This window comes from Salvelinus fontinalis, chromosome 17 (assembly GCF_029448725.1).
Source record: "Salvelinus fontinalis isolate EN_2023a chromosome 17, ASM2944872v1, whole genome shotgun sequence".
NCBI lineage: Eukaryota > Metazoa > Chordata > Actinopteri > Salmoniformes > Salmonidae > Salvelinus > Salvelinus fontinalis.
The window spans coordinates 39,421,776-39,440,666 of NC_074681.1; the positions used below are offsets into that span (position 1 = coordinate 39,421,776).

Consider the following 18,891-nt stretch of genomic DNA (forward strand, 5'->3'; position numbering starts at 1 on the left):
TGTATATACAATTTCTGTCTTTCTCTCTTGTTATCCCTGTCACCCTTGTTTCCCACATTCTCTCTCGTCCTCTAAATGTTTTTTTCCCTTCCACACTGCACTATGTCTTGCCCTATTGCAATATTAATAGTAGCCTGTCTTTGACCGTTTCTATGCACCCCTGAACTTTATTGTTCAATCTAATGTAACATTCTTGCTGTATTACAAACTCAATGTTGTAGTGGCAACTATATGTTGTTTATTCTAAAAGTAGAATAAGAAGACTGTTTGTTAATCGTTAGCTGTGGCTAGCTTTGTCATAGGCGAACAAAAACACATTGAAGGAAGCCTTGTGTATAAAGATCTCCAAGCATTGCTTTATTTAGGGTTTATTTTGCAACATCACTGTTCGAACCTACATTGTTAAGATAAAAAATAATAATGCCTATGTATTACTCTCTCCGTCATTTTAAATCTACCACTGGACCAATTAGTATGACAGAGACGGCTGGAGAGAAACAGTAGAACTTTTAAATATCACAGCCACAATGGAACTCAACTGGAGGAGACACATAGACGACCAGACGGTAATACCTTCGGTAGTCCAGGAAAGAGAAGGTAAGGAAATGGCATGAGCCCATTGATTACAATGTTACAACTGACAACTACAGGAATCCCCAACTCGGGACGGTTTATGATACATTTACAACATGAGAACCTTTACATTTGCCTTACTAGTAAACATTAATAGATAAACTTCTTCTTCATAATTTACATATTGAAATCATTTACATTGTCAGAGTGGATGGACTTGATGGGATCCCAGCACAGAGAGAATCACAGACACATAATTGACAAGAATTGAAAGACTGGCCACTCCAAATGCTTAAAGAGTAACTTCCTGGTACAATAGGAAGTTCTGTATACTACTCCCCCAGCCCTGAAGGTCCCCCTATTCAGTTTGTGTCGGGATGCTGTTACCAAGTTACATCAGAAGGGGTAGATGGCGAAAATAGGTGTAAACATGAAATATGCAGGTTCATTTCACCAGGTGTGTATCTGCCTGTGTTGTATCGTCTTCTTTTGGTGGTGCAGCAGGACACACTGAGTTGAGACACATCGTTTGCTTACCTTTGTGGCCATATTTTTTGTTCAGAGCTTTGGATATAAGGGAATCATAAATGGTATACATGTTTGTAATTGCATATGCTTCCCTCCCCTCTGCCCAGAGCAAAATGTAATTAAAAGCGTTGCACATTTAGTCACTGAAATCATTTTCTCATTACCAAGCCAGTCTCCATACAAAGTGGTTTAATACTGGCCATTAAGCTGGTAAATTAGTCACTTCTAATTAAGCAATTGAGGAGAACATGGCTCGAGTTTGTATTTATGTATGTGCTTGCCTTTTTAGAACGTGCTATTTACATACAAGGCCTAATTGAATTGTTAATGGTCCCACGGTACAAGTAGTCTCTCAATGGCACCAATGCCGGCACAGATTTATTTTCCCCCTTGAAGACCCAAATTCCCTTAAAAGTGCCTCTATTCTGTAAACATTACGTAGCAAAATATTTTTCACCGAGTGCAACACTAGACAGGTAAATAGTCCTAAAGGAAGTGTATTTGCTCAGCTGTAGAGACCCTATGTATAGCCTGGTCATTCACAATGTTAGGTTTAGAGTCCATTTCCCGTTTAATGGTGTATTTCCATACAGGATTTGCCTCAGTGTTTTACCCAAAAGGCTCAGACTTTTCTGTTTCCATCTACGTGGACCGGAACCCGTGTCTCACTAGGCCGTGGCTCTGGCGGACCTGCTCTCACTTGGGGCAACTGTTTTGATTATGCAGAGGTTGTTGATTCTGCTCTTAAAAAGTCCTCACTGACAGCCCTAGCTACGTAAACACAATTTCCCTAATATAGCATAAGGGTGTACACACTAGTGTAACACTGGTGTTACAGTCAAAAAGCAGCATACGAGTAAAGACTACCTAAACTCATCAGGTGTTGTTGGTCAAATAAGTATTATTATTTTTATGCGTGCTTTGTTGTGTTTCAATCTGCTGTGTGGGAAGCCCAGAAATTAGGCAACTGTTAAAGCAAGAAGCAGGAGAGAACTTGGTCCAGGGTGAGATAATGTCATTTTGTTTTTCTAAACTCTGGCTACCAATGTCCCGAAACCCTCTGGGTATGGTTCCTATAGGGCTACGGAGGTTACAGACATGGGATGGGTGGGGTGTAGTCTTGATGCCCCGGCTAGGCCGCACTCAGATCCTCTGGCTCAGTTAGGCAGCGTGTCCAGTCCCAGGGAGGCTGCGTGCTGCTTGGCCCGCATCCGGAGGTTCTCGATGCTGGTGGTCTTGCTGTTGTGGCTGGGGAGGCCTCCAGAGGCCTGGAGCAGGGGACTGTTCCACACCTGCTGGGCCGCGTGGTGGGACAGGGACTGGTAGTATGACTGGCAGGGCAGGGAGCCCAGAGGTGCCGGGGACATGTTGACGTTCATGCCCAGGTAGGGCAGGGAGGATGGGGTGCCCATGTCGAAGGAAGGGTAGTGCACCATGTTGTTGGTGGCAGCCATGTGCTGGCGGAACTGCTCCTGCAGGCGGAAGAGGCTGAGCGGGGAGGAGGAGTAGGAGTGGCTCTGGGAGATCCCACCACTGACACCAATGGACGAGGGCGTCACAGACGGAGAGACCATGGGGGATTCTGAGTAAAGGAAAAAACGGATAAGAGTCAAGAACATTAAAGATGTCCTCCAGGGATTAAAAAAAAAAAAACTTTTCCAGTTGAAAAACGATATCGCAATTATAAATACAGTAAAGCAGGGGTCATCTACCTTTTCTTACCCAGGGACCCCCACCAGACAAACCAGAGACCCCCATCATGTAGCAAAATATGTTTTTTTCACATATCTTGTCTTATCATCCAGTGAATGATAATGGAAAGGACAAATACCCAACATTTTAAAATGAATAGATTTGGTAGTAACTCCAAACTAGGGCTGTGACGATTATGAAATTTGGGTTAATGATTAATTGACATGCAAATGGCCACAGTTATTGTCATAATTGTCCTTTTTTTGTTGAAAAATGTTTTGAGCTTATAATGCATCTTTGACAGACATATCTAATGAATACAACACAGCTTCTGTGACACCCCCGTTTCAAAAATTTATGGTTTTGACCTCTTAAAACTTTTGGAATTTAAGTTTATCCCCCTAACTGTGCCATTCTGGTCGTAAAATGATTACTAACTTTACCCACTTCATGTAAAAATGTAAAACTGCTATTGGGTAAACTATATCTACTTGAATATAAAGTTGAATCACCCCTTCTAAAATGTATGCATTATGATGATTATTATACGATAACTGTGCTAGCCCAACTCCAAACACTTTTTCGCTAATAGCAGCTTTTCTTTTGCTGGTTTATTTGTTGTTTTTTGTTTATGTGGATCCCCAGTAGCTTTTGCAGAAGCAGCAGCTACTCTTCCTGGGGTCCACAAAAAAACACAAAACATGACAAGTAACAAAACACTGATACAGGACAGTCACACAAATTTTAAATAACAATATACAAACAATAGAACAACAAAAAATTGACAAACAATACAACGAAAAAATAATGTGAATATGCTCCGTAACAAGCACAATGTGTTGGCAAAAATGTATGTCCAAGTCAGGAAAGCTTTCCAGCAGCCAGTGTCACTTGCCACGACTGGTTCTCACAGGTGCTTTTTCAAAGCCTATGTCAGATACTCTAGTGAGTGTAATTAGCTCCAATGAGTGTAATTTGCTCAATATTTGAGAAACAAAGTTGACATTAGAAAGATGATATTCCCCTCTTTTCTACTGTAGGTATAATTCAAAATTGGTTTTGTCTGTTGTTGCTAGCGATATTAATAAAAACATTGAAATAAAAATGTAAGTGGCGCTTTTTTACATATATTTTTGCGGCCCCCCTGTAGGTACCTCGTGGACCCCAAGGGGGCCGCGGACCCCCTGTTGAATACCCCTGCAGTAACGTACACACACAAAAGGGCAAAATAGTGTTTTTTAGACACAACTGCAAACTTCAAGGAGCAGGGCATTCAAGGAGTTGGTCCGATGGTGACTTTGGAATGTCATCGACCTCCCCGCTTGCTTGAGAAGCAATGGTGAACAAAAGAGGAAAGGCCCCCACTCGTGCCCTTTCTTGAGGTTACCTGGACCACTTATTGAGATATGCCTTTTGTTAAGTAAATTAGGTGTTAAATCAGGTGAAAAGGAGACTGGCGTAGGACTTTAAACTACGTTTCTCTGGCAGGCAGGGAGGCAGACCTATGTATAACTCACTAAGAACCAGAAAAGCTGTTGTGACACCTCTTAATTTTCCACTATGACTGAAATGAGCTGAAGTTGTACAACAATGTAAGCATTTCATATGGGTCTCCTGACCCCTCCTGTCTCAGCCTCCAGTATTTATGCTGCAGTGGTTATTATGTCGGGGGGCTAGGGTCAGTTTGTTATATCTGGAGTACTTCTCCTGTCTTATCCGGTGTCCTGTGTGAATTTAAGTATGCTCTCTCTAATTCTCTCTTTCTTTCTCTCTCTCGGAGGACCTGAGCCCTAGGACCATGCCTCAGGACTACCTGGCATGACGACTCCTTGCTGTCCCCAGTCCACCTGGCCGTGCTGCTGCTCCAGTTTCAACTATTCTGCCTGCGGCTATGGAACCCTAACCTGTTCACTGGACGTGCTACCTGTCCCAGACCTGCTGTTTTCAACTCTCTAGAGACCGCAGGAGCGATAGAGATACTCTTAATGATCGGCTATGAAAAGCCAACTGACATTTACTCCTGAGGTGCTGACTTGCTGCACCCTCGACAACTACTGTGATTATTATTATTTGACCATGCTGGTCATTTATGAACATTTGAACATCTTGGCCATGTTCTGTTATAATCTCCACCCGGCACAGCCAGAAGAGGACTGGCCACCCCTCATAGCCTGGTTCCTCTCTAGGTTTCTTCCTAGGTTTTGGCCTTTCTAGGGAGTTTTTCCTAGCCACCGTGCTTCTACACCTGCATTGCTTGCTGTTTGGGGTTTTAGGCTGGGTTTCTGTACAGCACTTTGAGATATCAGCTGATGTAAGAAGGGCTATATAAATAAATTTGATTTGATATGTTTACTCTTAACTGACTATCCTGAAGGATGCCTCTAAATTTGATTGACTTTGTCTGTTTTCTAATGCCCCCCCCAATGAAGCTATGCATATTAGAGATGTACAAGTGCCAGTCATAATTTAAGACCTTGTCCTTACCAGGTTTGGGACTGAGCCGCTTGCAGGGTGGAGAGACATTGCCTGGCGTCATCGCCCTCTCACTCTTGAGCTCCTCCCTCTGTGGCTTAGACTCCTCCTCCTTATCCGTGGCGTTGTCCTCGGTGGCCGACTCGCAACCTGACTGTTCTGCCGAGGTCACATTTAACTCCATGCTAATTTCTGACACCAATGGACAGGGCGGACCCTCAACCGCCAAGGAGGAAGAGGAGGAGGATGGGGGGAGCTGGTTCTCTGGAGTGATGGTGGTGGGAGAATCCTCCTTGTCACCTCCCTCTCCATTGGCCTCCTTCTGTTTCTGGAGCTGCTCCTTCTGCAGGCTGCGCTGTTTCTTGCGGAACTTGGCCCTGCGGTTCTTGAACCACACCTGTTTAAAATGTGCCAGGTTGGGAGACGGTTAGAAGCATGCTCCCTGATAATTATAAAAAGGTGCTTGAGAAAGGTGAATTCTGTGTGTATGTGTGTTTTACTATTTGTCTTTTGAGAACTTGTAAAAAAAAAAAAAGAATGAAAATGACCTAAGTAATTTTTCTGGCATTTTTTGCCCAATGTTAAAGATGCTTCATGAATTATGATTGATCAGATACAATTCATCAATATTTCCTATATATACCAATAGTATTGTGTGTATTTCAGACTATGGTACTATGTATTCTGAATGTTAATTCTGGAGTGGCTGTGCCTTCCATACCTGCACGCGGGCCTCGGGGAGGTTAGTGCACATGGCAAGGCGCTCGCGCATCACCACGTCGGGGTAGTGGGTCTTCTGGAAAGTTTTCTCTAAGGCTTCAAGCTGCTGCGCGGTGAACGCGGTACGGCTCCGGCGCTGTTTGCGATGCTGGGACCCGTAGCGAGCCTCGAGGATGATGTCTTGAAATGTGCAGCCGTTGGAAGAGAAGAGACACGGCAAGTTTAATTAATTGGATAGGGGAATGGGCAGTGCGAAATATGTCAGAAAGTTATGATGAATTGAAAGGTGTGTGTGTGTGTGTGTGTGTGTGTGTGTGTGTGTGTGTGTGTGTGTGTGTGTGTGTGTGTGTGTGTGTGTGTGTGTGTGTGTGTGTGTGTGTGTGTGTGAGAGAGTTTGTTTGTTGGACTCAATTACCAGCAAGTCTCTCAGCTAGGGTGAGCGCGTGCACTGAAGGTCGGTAGTCTGGCGCGTGCTGCGCCTGTTGCGCGGCCTGCTGGTGCAGGTTGTACATGGCGCTCAGGGAGTTCATCGCGTGGAGAGAGTAGCCGTTCACCCCATAGTGCTGCATGATGTCCACTACCTGTGGTAACACACACATAAATCATGTTAGTATTTGCTTGCATGTTTTTATTTGTCTATCTCTAAGGAGAGATGTCTGGGCTGTTCATAGGCAATTTTTTTGTGTGAGTTAACCTACCCATTTTGGATACGCGCGTAATGAACGGTCTAAATTCCCTGTTGGCTAAAATTATCTGACTCTTTATGATATTTTCGATACTGTGTGTAGTTAGGGCCTAGAGTAGGCTGTGGTGCACGTTCAATTTATGCATACAGTATTTCATAATTTGATCACCTTATGAAAAGTTGCAGACCTTTCGTGTTATCTGGTTGGTTGATCCTTGATAAACCATGGCTTAATTTGTTCATGTTAAAATGTGAATGTCGTTTTGGCGCTTGTAATAGACTAGGCCCAATCATCTTGTACGTCCCTTGAAAGGGTATCTCCTTGGTGGTCATTTGTATCGGATACACATGCATTTCCTTTCGCCACGGAAGACATGGCTCAGATTTTTATTATCTGGACGTTATCCATTAACATCCAATTATTGCTTGGTTCAAGCCATTAATTATACAAAATTATTTTAATTGGGGTAATTATCACTCGTTCACTTAATGGAGCGTGACGGATGCCTTATAAATTAATTTAATCACTTCATTTCCCGGTGATCGCAGCAAAAGTGCAAATCCCATTTGAAAGCGCTGCATGCTTTGAGAGATCATTGCGTTGATTAAATGCTTTCGGAATGATATACAGATGTGGGATCTTAATTTGATCACCCTGTTGCAAGATAACTTTCCTGCAATGCAGGACATTTTAAACTTGTAGTATATTTCAGGTTTAATAAAAAAAGGCTTTTAAAGTTTGTAATTTCAACTTTGAAATTTCAGACTTGATTTTCCCTTACGAAAAATGTATCAATCCCTACAAAAATGTTCACGAATTATAATCACATAATAATTCACATTTCCTGTTGCTGCAGGATTATTTTCCTGTTGTAGCAAACTGGCTCAAATTAAGATCCTGGATCTGTAAAACGATTTGTTCCGGGCCAGGATGATAACCTGAAATCACAGAGGACTATTTTGAACGGTTATGATAAGCTATTGAAATACCTTCTGTCAATACATTTGCTTTAGAATGATGTCCTTTGGTTGTGCTATGAATTTTAGCAGGCACTCTATTCAATTTTAACTACCATTTGTTGGACAGTTGGTTTATATTAAGCTACCATAAGCCTAATCAAAATACCCAAATTATAGCCTTGAGTTTATTGGACAGAATAACTTTACAACAAGGAATCAAAGCCTTATATATAGGTCTCCGAGGGCAACTATCTCTTCGCCGCTTTAAATGAAACGCTTCAGGACACGATTAGATATGTATTAGTATCGAGGTCGTTGACAAGAAGGGATATCTTGGAGGCTCGAGCAGTTATGACTATTACAGAGAGGTCCAAGAAAAGGATCTTCCTATGCATGGCAGGCATCTGGGGACTTGGAAGCTAGAGAGAGTTCCTAGTCTTAAATTGCCTCACTATAGCATTTTGACATGCTAGGCCTGGGATGTAGCCTAGAACGTTTTTTCTTCACCGGTGTCTGAGCTCCTTTAGGCCTATGTCCATTGGCCCATTCAGCATCTGCGATACAGAAAGTTCACCAATTGGTTACAGGGGACAAAATGTTTCTAATATGAATGTTTTGAATGAAGATAAACCAAAAATGTACCAAACATGACCATGCGTAATTGGGCTGACTGAAAATGTGGGTATTCAAGTCGTTCAATAAGGTTGTCGTTTTCGAAATGTCTATTTCCCATGCTAAAAATCTGACATTTTACATAAGAACATTATACAACATAATTAACTGCCTCAAGTCGTGCCCCAAAGCTAAATAAGCTGTTATAATTCAAATTAAGTCATGAATTTAATTTATCCACACATAATTAAATTCTGAAAACCGTGATGATGCACTTTATGCAGTCTGTGATAAGGATCAAATTGATGTATTTAATTGAATATTAAATATAATTGCTAACATGTTTGACAAGTAAGCCTTTATTTGAAGTTAATTCACTTCACAATACTTAATCCAATATTACTTAATCCGTTGATCATGTTAATTTCTGATAAAGTAAGACCTTAAATTAAAAGGCTATAGTTGTAACCTGCGCAACATTGAATAGGCCTGATAATAATAATTTGTTGCTGTTGTTGTTGTTATTATTATCATTAGTTATGATTATATTTCTATTATTACTTTATAATGTTATACCCTAATTATAGTATGAATAATATTGATCATTGTGTTATTACAAAATGTATTTCAATATTTGATTGAGTTCAAATATAGATCTCTATTGGGCTATGCAAATTGTTTTACTAATTCAATAAATGAAATCAAACACTCCATCCAACTAAATACGATTTTTCCTTTTTTCCCGTTGCATTATGAAAAGTTTTTGCAACAACTAATAATTTTAGCAATAATATCAGACATAGCACCATGAAGCTGATATCCATTTCGCAGCGGTCTGTGTGTGCAAATGGGAGCTGTGGGTGTGTAAATGATGCCCGCAGTGTCCATTCCCAACCTATTAAGTCACTGCAGTGCCTGATGAATGTGATCACAGGGCAAGAGGGAATAGTTTCATTCGCCTGGACAGAAGGTGCTTCGCTAAACATTTACTTTGCTCCCCAAAGTATTTGAGTTGAATGGGGCCCGCTTTCCTCCTTCCCCTCTCTCGCGGCCTCTTATCCCATCGCCCCGGGGCAACGTTTTGGCTGAGATGTATGGCTTCTCGGTGGGTAAAATATGCATGTTGATCCCCATTTGGCTCCCCGTCTAATGGAAGTGCAAATAGGTTTCGACTGCGAGGCCCTCCATTCATCATCAACAGTGACACGGACGGACGTACAGTGCGGTTCAACAGCTTGCGTGTGTGTGTGCGCGCGCGCGTGCGTGGAGAGAGAGGAGAACTAGGGATAGGCTTATACTGTCATTTTTACATTCACGCTTTTCATGTGTTTCCTTTTTGATATTGATAATAAGCATTACGCTTTTGTGATAGGCCTACCATATTTACCACACAAGCCTGCTTATTCTGTCTAGCTGCCATTGTTGTCTATTCATACGCCTATCCTTGCTCGGGGCTGTATGTTTGAGTGCCACAGGCAGCACTGCTCATTGCTTCGATTATTAAAACGTCATTATGTAAATTGGCATGTACAGTGCAACTCTATGATCTGACTAAATTAGGAAAATGTTTATACTTAAAACACTTGGGCCCTAGGCGACTCGTGTATGGCAAGCGACAATCTGCCCGTGGTGTAAGACATATTTTGTATTCCAGACTGCCAAAGGCCGCGAGACAAGTGTTTGATTGGTGAATTTCACGTGAGGAGGAGGCAACACGGGTTAACAACAGCCTAAACCAAACTATTATTCGTTCATTTACGATTAAACCTGCAGTTAATTGCAATTGCATATTGACACAATTGCATGAGCTTATTCAATCTGAACTGATTGGTGGAAAATGAACTTTGTTTGAATGTTAAGAATTATGAAAGATAAATGATAGGCCTACAGTCTTAGAAAAATAATATTCTGCATAGAACCAGAAAGGGATATATGCTTGCTTCATATATGGCATCGCATAAGGTTATATATAGAACCCTATATGTAACCAATGTTGGTTCAGTGAAGAACAACCCCTGGGGTTCTGATCAAAGAACCCTACAAGAGTGTTCTATACAGAACCTTTACGGGTGCCATATATGAAGCAAGCAATATAACCTCTTTTGGTTCTAACCAGAACCCTTTTTTCTAAGTGTACATGATGCCAAATTGTGTCTGTTATGGCTATGAAAATAGCAATATAAGGCCATGAAAGCCTCACCCACAATAAGTTCTTGCCTCATGATTCCTAGCTGGAAATCGCTGAAGTGCTTCCACAAAACACTGTACATCTACATATGAATTTGTTTTGTTTTTTAAGATAAAAAAAATTGCAAGAACTCCCATCATTTTTGCATGACCTCACATTCCATGAAATAGCCTAGCCAATTGCTAGTAAAAAAGTATCTTCGAAATGTTTTGGATAGTTTTACTGCATCAGATTTCAGTTCAACAAAGATGTACATGAATCTGTACGAATTCAATACAGTTCTACTTTATTCCTTCGAGTCTTGCCGAATTCCCAATCTGACCCTCAAACCATCATGGTCACCTAATAATCCCCAGTTTACAATTGGCTCATTCATCCCCCTCCTCTCCCCTGTAACTATTCCCCAGGTCGTTGCTGCAAATGAGAACGTGTTCTCAGTCAACTTACCTGGTAAAATAACGGTAAATAAATAAATAAATCTGCACCCAAAGTATAATTACTGTAGCTGGAAATAGCTGGAAATGCTCGCTCGATATTGGCACAACGACGACTTATTGTAAAACATAATATCGTGAAATTACGATAAGGTATATTGTGTGCATAGAGTGTGCACCAATACATTATTTTTGTCACCATATTTGTATCAACACTGTTGTTTTCAGCAATGTATTAACAAGTTACAAGTTTGACCCAGTCCCAGAGATGTCCACAAAGTTCCTACCTCTCGCCAACACAGCCGAGTTGTCTTTGGATGTTCTGATGCTGAAGTGTATCCCGGTTCTAAAGTGATTTCTTAGGAGTCTTATTATAGCAATGTCTCCTTGTTTATAATGTCCACCTTTCTCGTGCTGTTCATGCGATTTGGGAGGAAAGATTGCAAGTCCACAGTTCTGTCTTATGTGAAACGCGCACTCTGCTACTTTCCGCGTGACTGAATCCTCTGCGTCTCGCGCTCAACATAGGAAGCTGCCATCTACCGGGCCACGAGCTGAAGAGGGATTTTAAAGCGGGCTCTGTGAGGTCATGTAAGCTTTCTAGTGGTCCTTGAAGCTGTCAATCAAAGAAAGAGACTATTTCTTCCCCACTAGTAGCAGGCGTTTGGCCAATGACTCTATACTATTCGAAATCATAAACTTTAGAATATGATGTCTGCAGATTCCCATATGTCAGTCTACTTGTATTTGTTTTGCATTTGTGTTTGAATGGATAAACATTCAGTAAATGTATGGACTAAGAAGAATACCAACTCCTTTTAATTCTGGAAAACAAGTGTAAAAATAAGTAGGCCTATATAAGATGTGTGTAATAGATGATGAATATTCTATTTCATATTTTTCTTGCCTTTGAGGGATTTTTGATATCAGTGAATACATCAATTGTTTTCATATTGTGTAGCCCTTAATTGGGAGATGGATGACATATCCAGAATTAAAACGCGGTTAAATTACATTTAAACTTAGATAAAATAAGATTGAATACTTCTTTTCTAATATTTTAAATGATTGTATAATAATTAATGGTATTGATTTTAAAATGGAAAATGTGGCTTTTTTTTATTTCAATGTGGTAGCCTACAAAGTGTTTTTCCACAATGACCAGTGACAGACATTCTTGTTGTAGTTTAATAAAAATAAAAAATCCATATTTACATTTTATTTTTCGTAAGACATTTCAGAATTAGTTATTTTTTTTTGCAATTAAATGTTTACTTCTCAGAATACTTTGACATTAGTGATGTGCATGGATGCAAGTCTTTGCGTTTTGGCGAACCGAATACCTTATAGGTGTGTTTTTATTTGCTTTTCGGCTTTCTTCATGCAATTGGAGTAGAGAGCGTGGTGGAAAGACTTTAGAGAGATCGCTAATAGATGCCAGGCTAGTGCCTTTACAATCTCTCCCGGCCTTGAAGGATTTGGGCTAGGATAGGGAAGACAAGACGCCATTCCAGCCTCCAAAAACCCCTGTCTTAAAATGACTGCGGGTAAGAGGATTAAAACAATAATGCCCTTCTCTTCTTGAAAGGTTTTTAGAGAAGATTTCTTCTCGCAGAGCAAAACCGTTTAGGTGGGAATTAAGGGCAGCGCAAAGTAGCCTTTTAATGTAAAGCTTGCATATTTTGTAAAAGATTATTGGGAAAGAGGGCAGCGTGAAACTCCCTAACCGGAGTTTTATCTCTGGCCATGTTTCTCGTCCACAGATATTTGAATTGCAGACAAAAGATCATATGGAATGAAGAATATTGCATTTTCACCCTCTATATCACAAATGCCCCCGTTTTAAATATGTATGACACTCAAATGCATGAATATGTTTGCACTTTGAATGTGTAGACTGTTCTGCAATTCAAGTAGTTACATTTTGAAGGAGAAACTTTCGTTGGGAAACGTACACTTATGTCCAAGTGTGTGTGTGTGTGTGTGTGTGTGTGTGTGTGTGTGTGTGTGTGTGTGTGTGTGTGTGTGTGTGTGTTTGTGCGTGTGTGTGTGTGTGCATGTGCGTGCGTGCGTGTGAAAGAGAGAGAGAGTTGGTGTTTTACAGATACCCAAAGATGTGTAGAAATTACGCACGTATTACGCACAGATTTCACTGTAAACAATGTTATAAAGTTAATTCCAATTTAATTCGAAAGCGGGCCTACTGCTGTCAATATCTGCAGTCTGAAGCTAAACCACAAGAAATATGATTTTGCATGGGATGAATCCTAATCCTTGGTTTTTTGTATTCAAAAGTTGGAGAAACTGGAACCATTACGGTGCACTGTTGTGCAGTAAACAGGATTACGATTTTCCAAGAAAATAGGGTTAAGGTAGTTTTAAGTTTTTACACATTATCTTTAGACACTAGATAATATAGTGCTACATATTGTCTAGATTTCAATTTGGTGGTATACGAATCATTTTTCTCCTTTTGGTCCATATGCACAAGTTGCACGCTTAGAAGTTGGTCCTAATCTTTGCTTTAAATTAGGCTATGTTTGGGTTGAATTATGACAAGATTTTGACTGTATACTGCGTCCTCTTCAGAACTATTCACTTCGTTAACAAAATCATGTAGCCTATCCTTGGTTAAATGAGCGTGATTGAAATGAATGTGAAATGAATGTCATTTCAATGAATGTCATTTCAACGTTATAATAACATTAATATTATATGCCTAATAATAACCACCACAATAACAATGTTATGATTATTATGATTATTATTATGATTATGTAATTGTATTTTATTTTATCAAACGTGTTTGCATTTGCAGATATTATACCGTCCATGCATAGACTATTCCGTTTATGGTAGACTATAGTAATTTCAACAGTAAAACGTTTTGCTATACTGTTTCTCTGCCCCGCAACCAAACTCGTGTCCCTCTCCGGTTTCCATCGCCTTCGTCTATCACTCGGTTTCTTCTTGAGGTCTGAGAAAGAAAGAGGATTAACTTGTGAACCAATGGAAATAAGAACTTAAACGGGAGGTAAATCTAGGCAATGTCTCTTTGTGAGGACCGTTTCTAAAGCAATTAAAGCGAGAAAGAGTTCTTCACAGCGCCTCTTCTCCAAAGCTGCTTTGCGCTGGGCTTAGCGCGACTACTGTCCAGCGCATCTGAAAGGTTTAAAGGCCCGAGTGTCACAAGAGCTTCCCATTAAGAATACCTCTCGAGCCCTGCCAAGTGTCCTCACCTTTCCGATGTATAACCCCACGGTCCTGGGACTGGAAATATTCCAAGGTTTATCCTGGGTTTTTGGCGACCTGTCACGCGTTATTTTAGCTCTCATTTTGATGTGATTTGCCTTTAGGCCTATTCGTCTAGTAATAATTCCCTATGGCCTATTCATTGATCTCTATATTATGTGTTTTGACAATGTAAATCATATAGCAGTTCATTTTGAAACAACCTAGGTTAGGATGGCAGCCTATAAAAAAAGTTGATAATGGCGCGTGGGAACTTAATTCGTCTATTTGATGACTGACCTCAATTTTATTTACCTAAAAATTAAAATAGACTACTTTTTAGATTTGGGAGAAAAACAGAAGAGGGAAAAATGTCTCACTGCCAGTGAATACTGTTCGCTAATAGCTAATTAATAGTCCTAATGATGTTTCTGCAACTTCATGAATACATTAGGTCTGCAATCCAGCCAGCTTTAGCCTCCGCAGCTCCATTCAAGGGTATTTCAGCATCTGTTCATCCCAGGGCAATTAATCATTTTGATGTGTAGTTTAAAATCGACTTCTTTCAGGAGACCTTTTTTTGACAAGAATAACAAAGCAATTTGCCAGGAGCCATCTCTTAGACACGTTATTAGCTTAAACCCGTTTTTTTTACTCCCGTATTTTCCAAATTAGATACCTGCGTTAAAGGGACAGGGCCACTTTTTGGTTTATTGTCAACGCCACGCCTCCGAATCCTCCTGAAATCCTTTTATTCGTGACAAGATCTCAGGATCTCCTCAACAAATCCCCCCTCTAAAAGTTTTCAACCTGTCAGTTCTCTCTAAAAGCTGTATAATTCCCCCTCTTTCTCTTTCCACTCAATCCCCTTCTCTCTCCTCACCCTCCCCACTTTTCTCCCTTGTCTCTCTATCCTTCTCACCTCTTTTGCTACCCTTTCTGTTTGTTCGATTTGTACCTTTACCCCATTCTTTTTCTCAATTTTTTTTTGCACTCTCTCATATTTTTTCTCTCACTAACCTCCTTTCTCTTTCCATCTCCCGTCTCTACTTCTTCCTCTCCCTCTCTCTTACCCCCTTTTCGCTTTCGTTCCCTTCTCCTCCACTCTCTCCCATTCTCTCTCTATCTCTCTCCCTCTTCCTTTTCCCTCATCCTCTCCTTTTTCTCTTTCTCCCTCCTCTCTCTCACCCCCTTTTCTCTTTCGTTCCCTTCTCCTCCACTCTCTCCCATTCTCTCTCTATCTCTCTCCCTCTTCTATTTCCCTCATCCTCTCCTCTTTCTCTTTCTCCCTTCTCGCCCTTTCTCCCTCTCTCTCTCTGGCCCGGATCCCTCAGCACAAGGGGCCCCATTGTATAGTCCTAATCCAGAGGCAACACAGCTTTAGCGACATGGAGGGATAAAAGGCCCATCAAGCCCACAACTTTATGGGGGCAAATCTCTCCCTAATCCCTCGCTTTATCTAAACAAAGGCCCCTCTGCCTTAATCCACCTTCGCTTCGAAAAATAAAAAAGAAAGGGGGGAAAAAAACAGAGGGGTATAAAAAAAAATCTCACACACTCTTGGGTTGAACTGGGAGCTCAGACCCAAAGGAGTGAATTTCCTGGAGAAACTAACCATTACTGACAAGCTTTTGTCATCAGTTATAAGATTGCCCCTGGTAACCACCAAAAAAGTATTGAGCTTGCATGCTTTTTGTAGTTTACAGTTTGCATTTCTCCTGAGAGATGGTTGCATGTTGCTGAATCAGTTTCTATAGGCAGTGAGATGGGAATCTGCTCTAAAATGATCAACTTCACGTGCAGTCATTCAGGGGGGCAGTTTTACATTGCGGTTCGTATCTACATCCTTCAACCTAGTGCTCCTATAGGGTTAAGAACGATGTGTCCAGTATGTACTCACAGCCTGGGTATGTCATTTTGAGTCCACATTATTTCTGACACAAAGTGTGTGAGGTGTTATGAGTTTGAATTAAATTCCCGTGCACTGTCACAGCAAAAAAATGGCATGCCTACAAGTATTCAAAGTATTCACTTCAGCGTCACCAAAAGTGTTGGAAATGTCAGCATATCCTGTCAGTGTATAACAATACTTGTTCGGGCCTTTCAGCTGCTGTAGCCTTTATACTCCCAGTTAGTCCTGTAGGATGAGAGGGCTCATTAAGGGGAATGATTGGAGAGCTCAGGGCTCAACCTCATTACTGACTGGGTGATTAGTACTGAATCAGCAGCTTATGACGGAAAGGCCAGCAGGGAGGAGAAGTGGTGGTGGTGGGCCACAGGGTGGGGACACCAGCATCCCCACAGAGATGACCTATTGATTTGTGGCATTCAATGCAGTGAAATGTAGCCAGTTTGAGCACCCACCTGCAGTACTGAGGGTTTATGTTACTGGATTTTTATCAAAACTGTGTGATCTGACCAGTGCAGAAATTTGAGCCGATTATTACATCTCAGTAGATATTAGGCAAGAGGTTTTAGTATCCATATGGCGGCCTAATTAGACCACGTCCTATTACAAACCTTTAGCCCAATAACAGACAGTGGAGGAATTTACCTCATGAGCTCCCTGATCTACCATATATCCACCCTATATATGGAATTAATGCTAGGTCTGCCCTCTTCCCCACTCTGCTAATATGGATAGCCAGATCGGGCTGTGCCCTTCACTTGCCCAAATTCCTCCCCCAATTAACGGGATGGGTTCAGTAGGGGCCAATCTGCCTGGCGATGACAATTCCCAGCAAAGCCCTCTGCTCCCCTGATGCAAAATCCCTCCCTGTCGATCGCCTAAAACATCTGTCTTTACTTTCCCAAATCCCTTTGTATCTGCTCCTCTTTGGAATATCAGCCCCGTAATCTGGGTTAGAGAATGGAAACTCGTGTGGTGAGGGGTTTAGTGAGGGCTGTTGAGGATAGGGTGTAGCCTAGTTGGTATTACCTGCTGCATGAGATAGTGAGGCAATTTAGGTCAGGGACTGATAATTATGCTCTGAGAATTTAGGATATCTTTTAAACCTTTATTTAGCCAGGGAAGTTAGATCCCTTGAGGTTAAAAAACTATTTAGCAAAGGAAATCTAGTAAGAAGTCAGCGGGAAAATATACAATACTAGTAGTAGTGCGGAATTGACCATTGCTGTGTCTTGTATTGTACTTGATTAAACTTTTTTATTTGGCGATGCGGGTATTGTTTTGACTAGTTTCTCACACAGACAAAACATCCACTTAGGTGTTTTGTCTGGGTCTCCTGTGCTCAAAATGTTCAGCCCACCTGTTGTTCACACTACTAATCACTCTGGTTATGAGCTAAATACCGGTAGTCATGGTGCCTCCATTTGGTTATAACCTCACATGCAGTTGATTTGGCCGAACTGTCAGGTTTGAAAGGATCTTGAGGAATACATCTGAGGAGAGCTTGCAAGGTAAAAATACACTTGACTCTGGGAGATTTGCTGCCGTTCTTAGCAGCATTGTACGCTTATAGAAGAGTTACATTTGGACGGTTGCCATGTGTGATGCGGCCATTAACACTCAGACAATTACCATCTTCTTTTGGCTTTCTTCCCACTTTAACAGAGCTAATGCTAAGCTAATGAAGTGAGTAGCGAGGACGATTTATCCATTAGAGTCAATTAAGCCAATCCAATGCAATCCAATGTTGAGGGGGATGTTGAGGAGTGTCAAAATAGCATCATGAACCACCCAAACACAGATAGAGTGGTGGATTTAACAACTTTTCGCCCTTGGTGGTAAGTGCTAATACTTTCACAAATTTGGATTATCTGAGTCCAACTGGATTGAATGACTTTTTCTCTTGGTGGTAAGTGTTAATACTTCAGACATTTTGGATCATCAAGGTACAGCGTCTTCCCACATAGGGATTATACCTATTTTGGGAGCAAATGTTTCACAGTGAGGCTGCCTGATGGTCTGCATCGCCATAATAAGTATAAATCTGCTTCTTCACAGCGTATTACGGAACTGAACATAAGGGATTGTGTTATTGTGGTCCTATAATCTGGGTTTAAACTCCTTGTTTTACAAATGGCCCTTTTAAAAAGCTTTTTTGCTTTGTATCGGGTTAAAAAAAACTCATCCTGTATTAACCTACTGTCTCGTAATTTTCTGGAGTGTAGCTTTTGTTACTTGTTTCATTCACTGTGGTTTAGACACGTTGCAGCTGCCCCATATGCCGCCATGTCATAGGGTGCCGTAGCAGTGTTACAGGTGTGTTATGGCAGTCGTCAGGTTAGACACTGTAAAGGTGAGCTTCAGAGACTAGCTCTGTAGGTTTTAGCACCATTCCAAAGGAACTTGTGTAGTGGTAGCAGAATAGTTAGCCTTTAGAACTTGGCATGCAACCAAAATAGGTCAATATCCAAGTTATTATAATTCTCAAAGGCTGAGGTACTATTCAGAAGTGGGCTCTTTGTAAAAGTACATTATGTAGTACATTATTCGCTGAGCAGGTACCTGAAAAAGGCTACCTGAAGGTAGTGAGATTTAGCACAAGAACCCTAAATAAGGAACTCGGTGGGCCGACTCAAAGCTACAGGTTGAAAGTTCCTCAGAACCTTGACTTATCTGTTGAGTCCAATTGCATCCATTGATTGTTTGTTTAGCAGTAGTGCATGAATTGCATGAAATGTGTTATACAATTCCTTCTCTCTACCCCTTGGTAAAATGTGTAGCATTGCAGCAAACTTGCTTTAAAACTGCAACATTGTCTCTGCACCCCATTGTAAAATGTGTAGAATTAAACAACAATTCTGCGGCCCCTCATGTTGAGTTCAGATTT

At 41.1% G+C, this 18,891-nt stretch overlaps 1 protein-coding gene across 1 annotated transcript; it reads right to left on the minus strand.

Moving 5' to 3' along the window:
- Positions 1-329: 329 nt before the first annotated feature.
- Positions 330-11,404, minus strand: dmbx1a (diencephalon/mesencephalon homeobox 1a). Its single transcript, XM_055867420.1, has 5 exons — positions 11,152-11,404; positions 6,401-6,566; positions 5,987-6,165; positions 5,278-5,662; positions 330-2,683 (listed from the first exon to the last, which is right to left on the minus strand). The coding sequence occupies exons 2-5, from the start codon at positions 6,552-6,554 to the stop codon at positions 2,259-2,261; spliced, it is 1,143 nt and encodes a 380-aa protein (XP_055723395.1). The 5' UTR covers positions 6,555-6,566; positions 11,152-11,404; the 3' UTR covers positions 330-2,258.
- Positions 11,405-18,891: the final 7,487 nt, after the last annotated feature.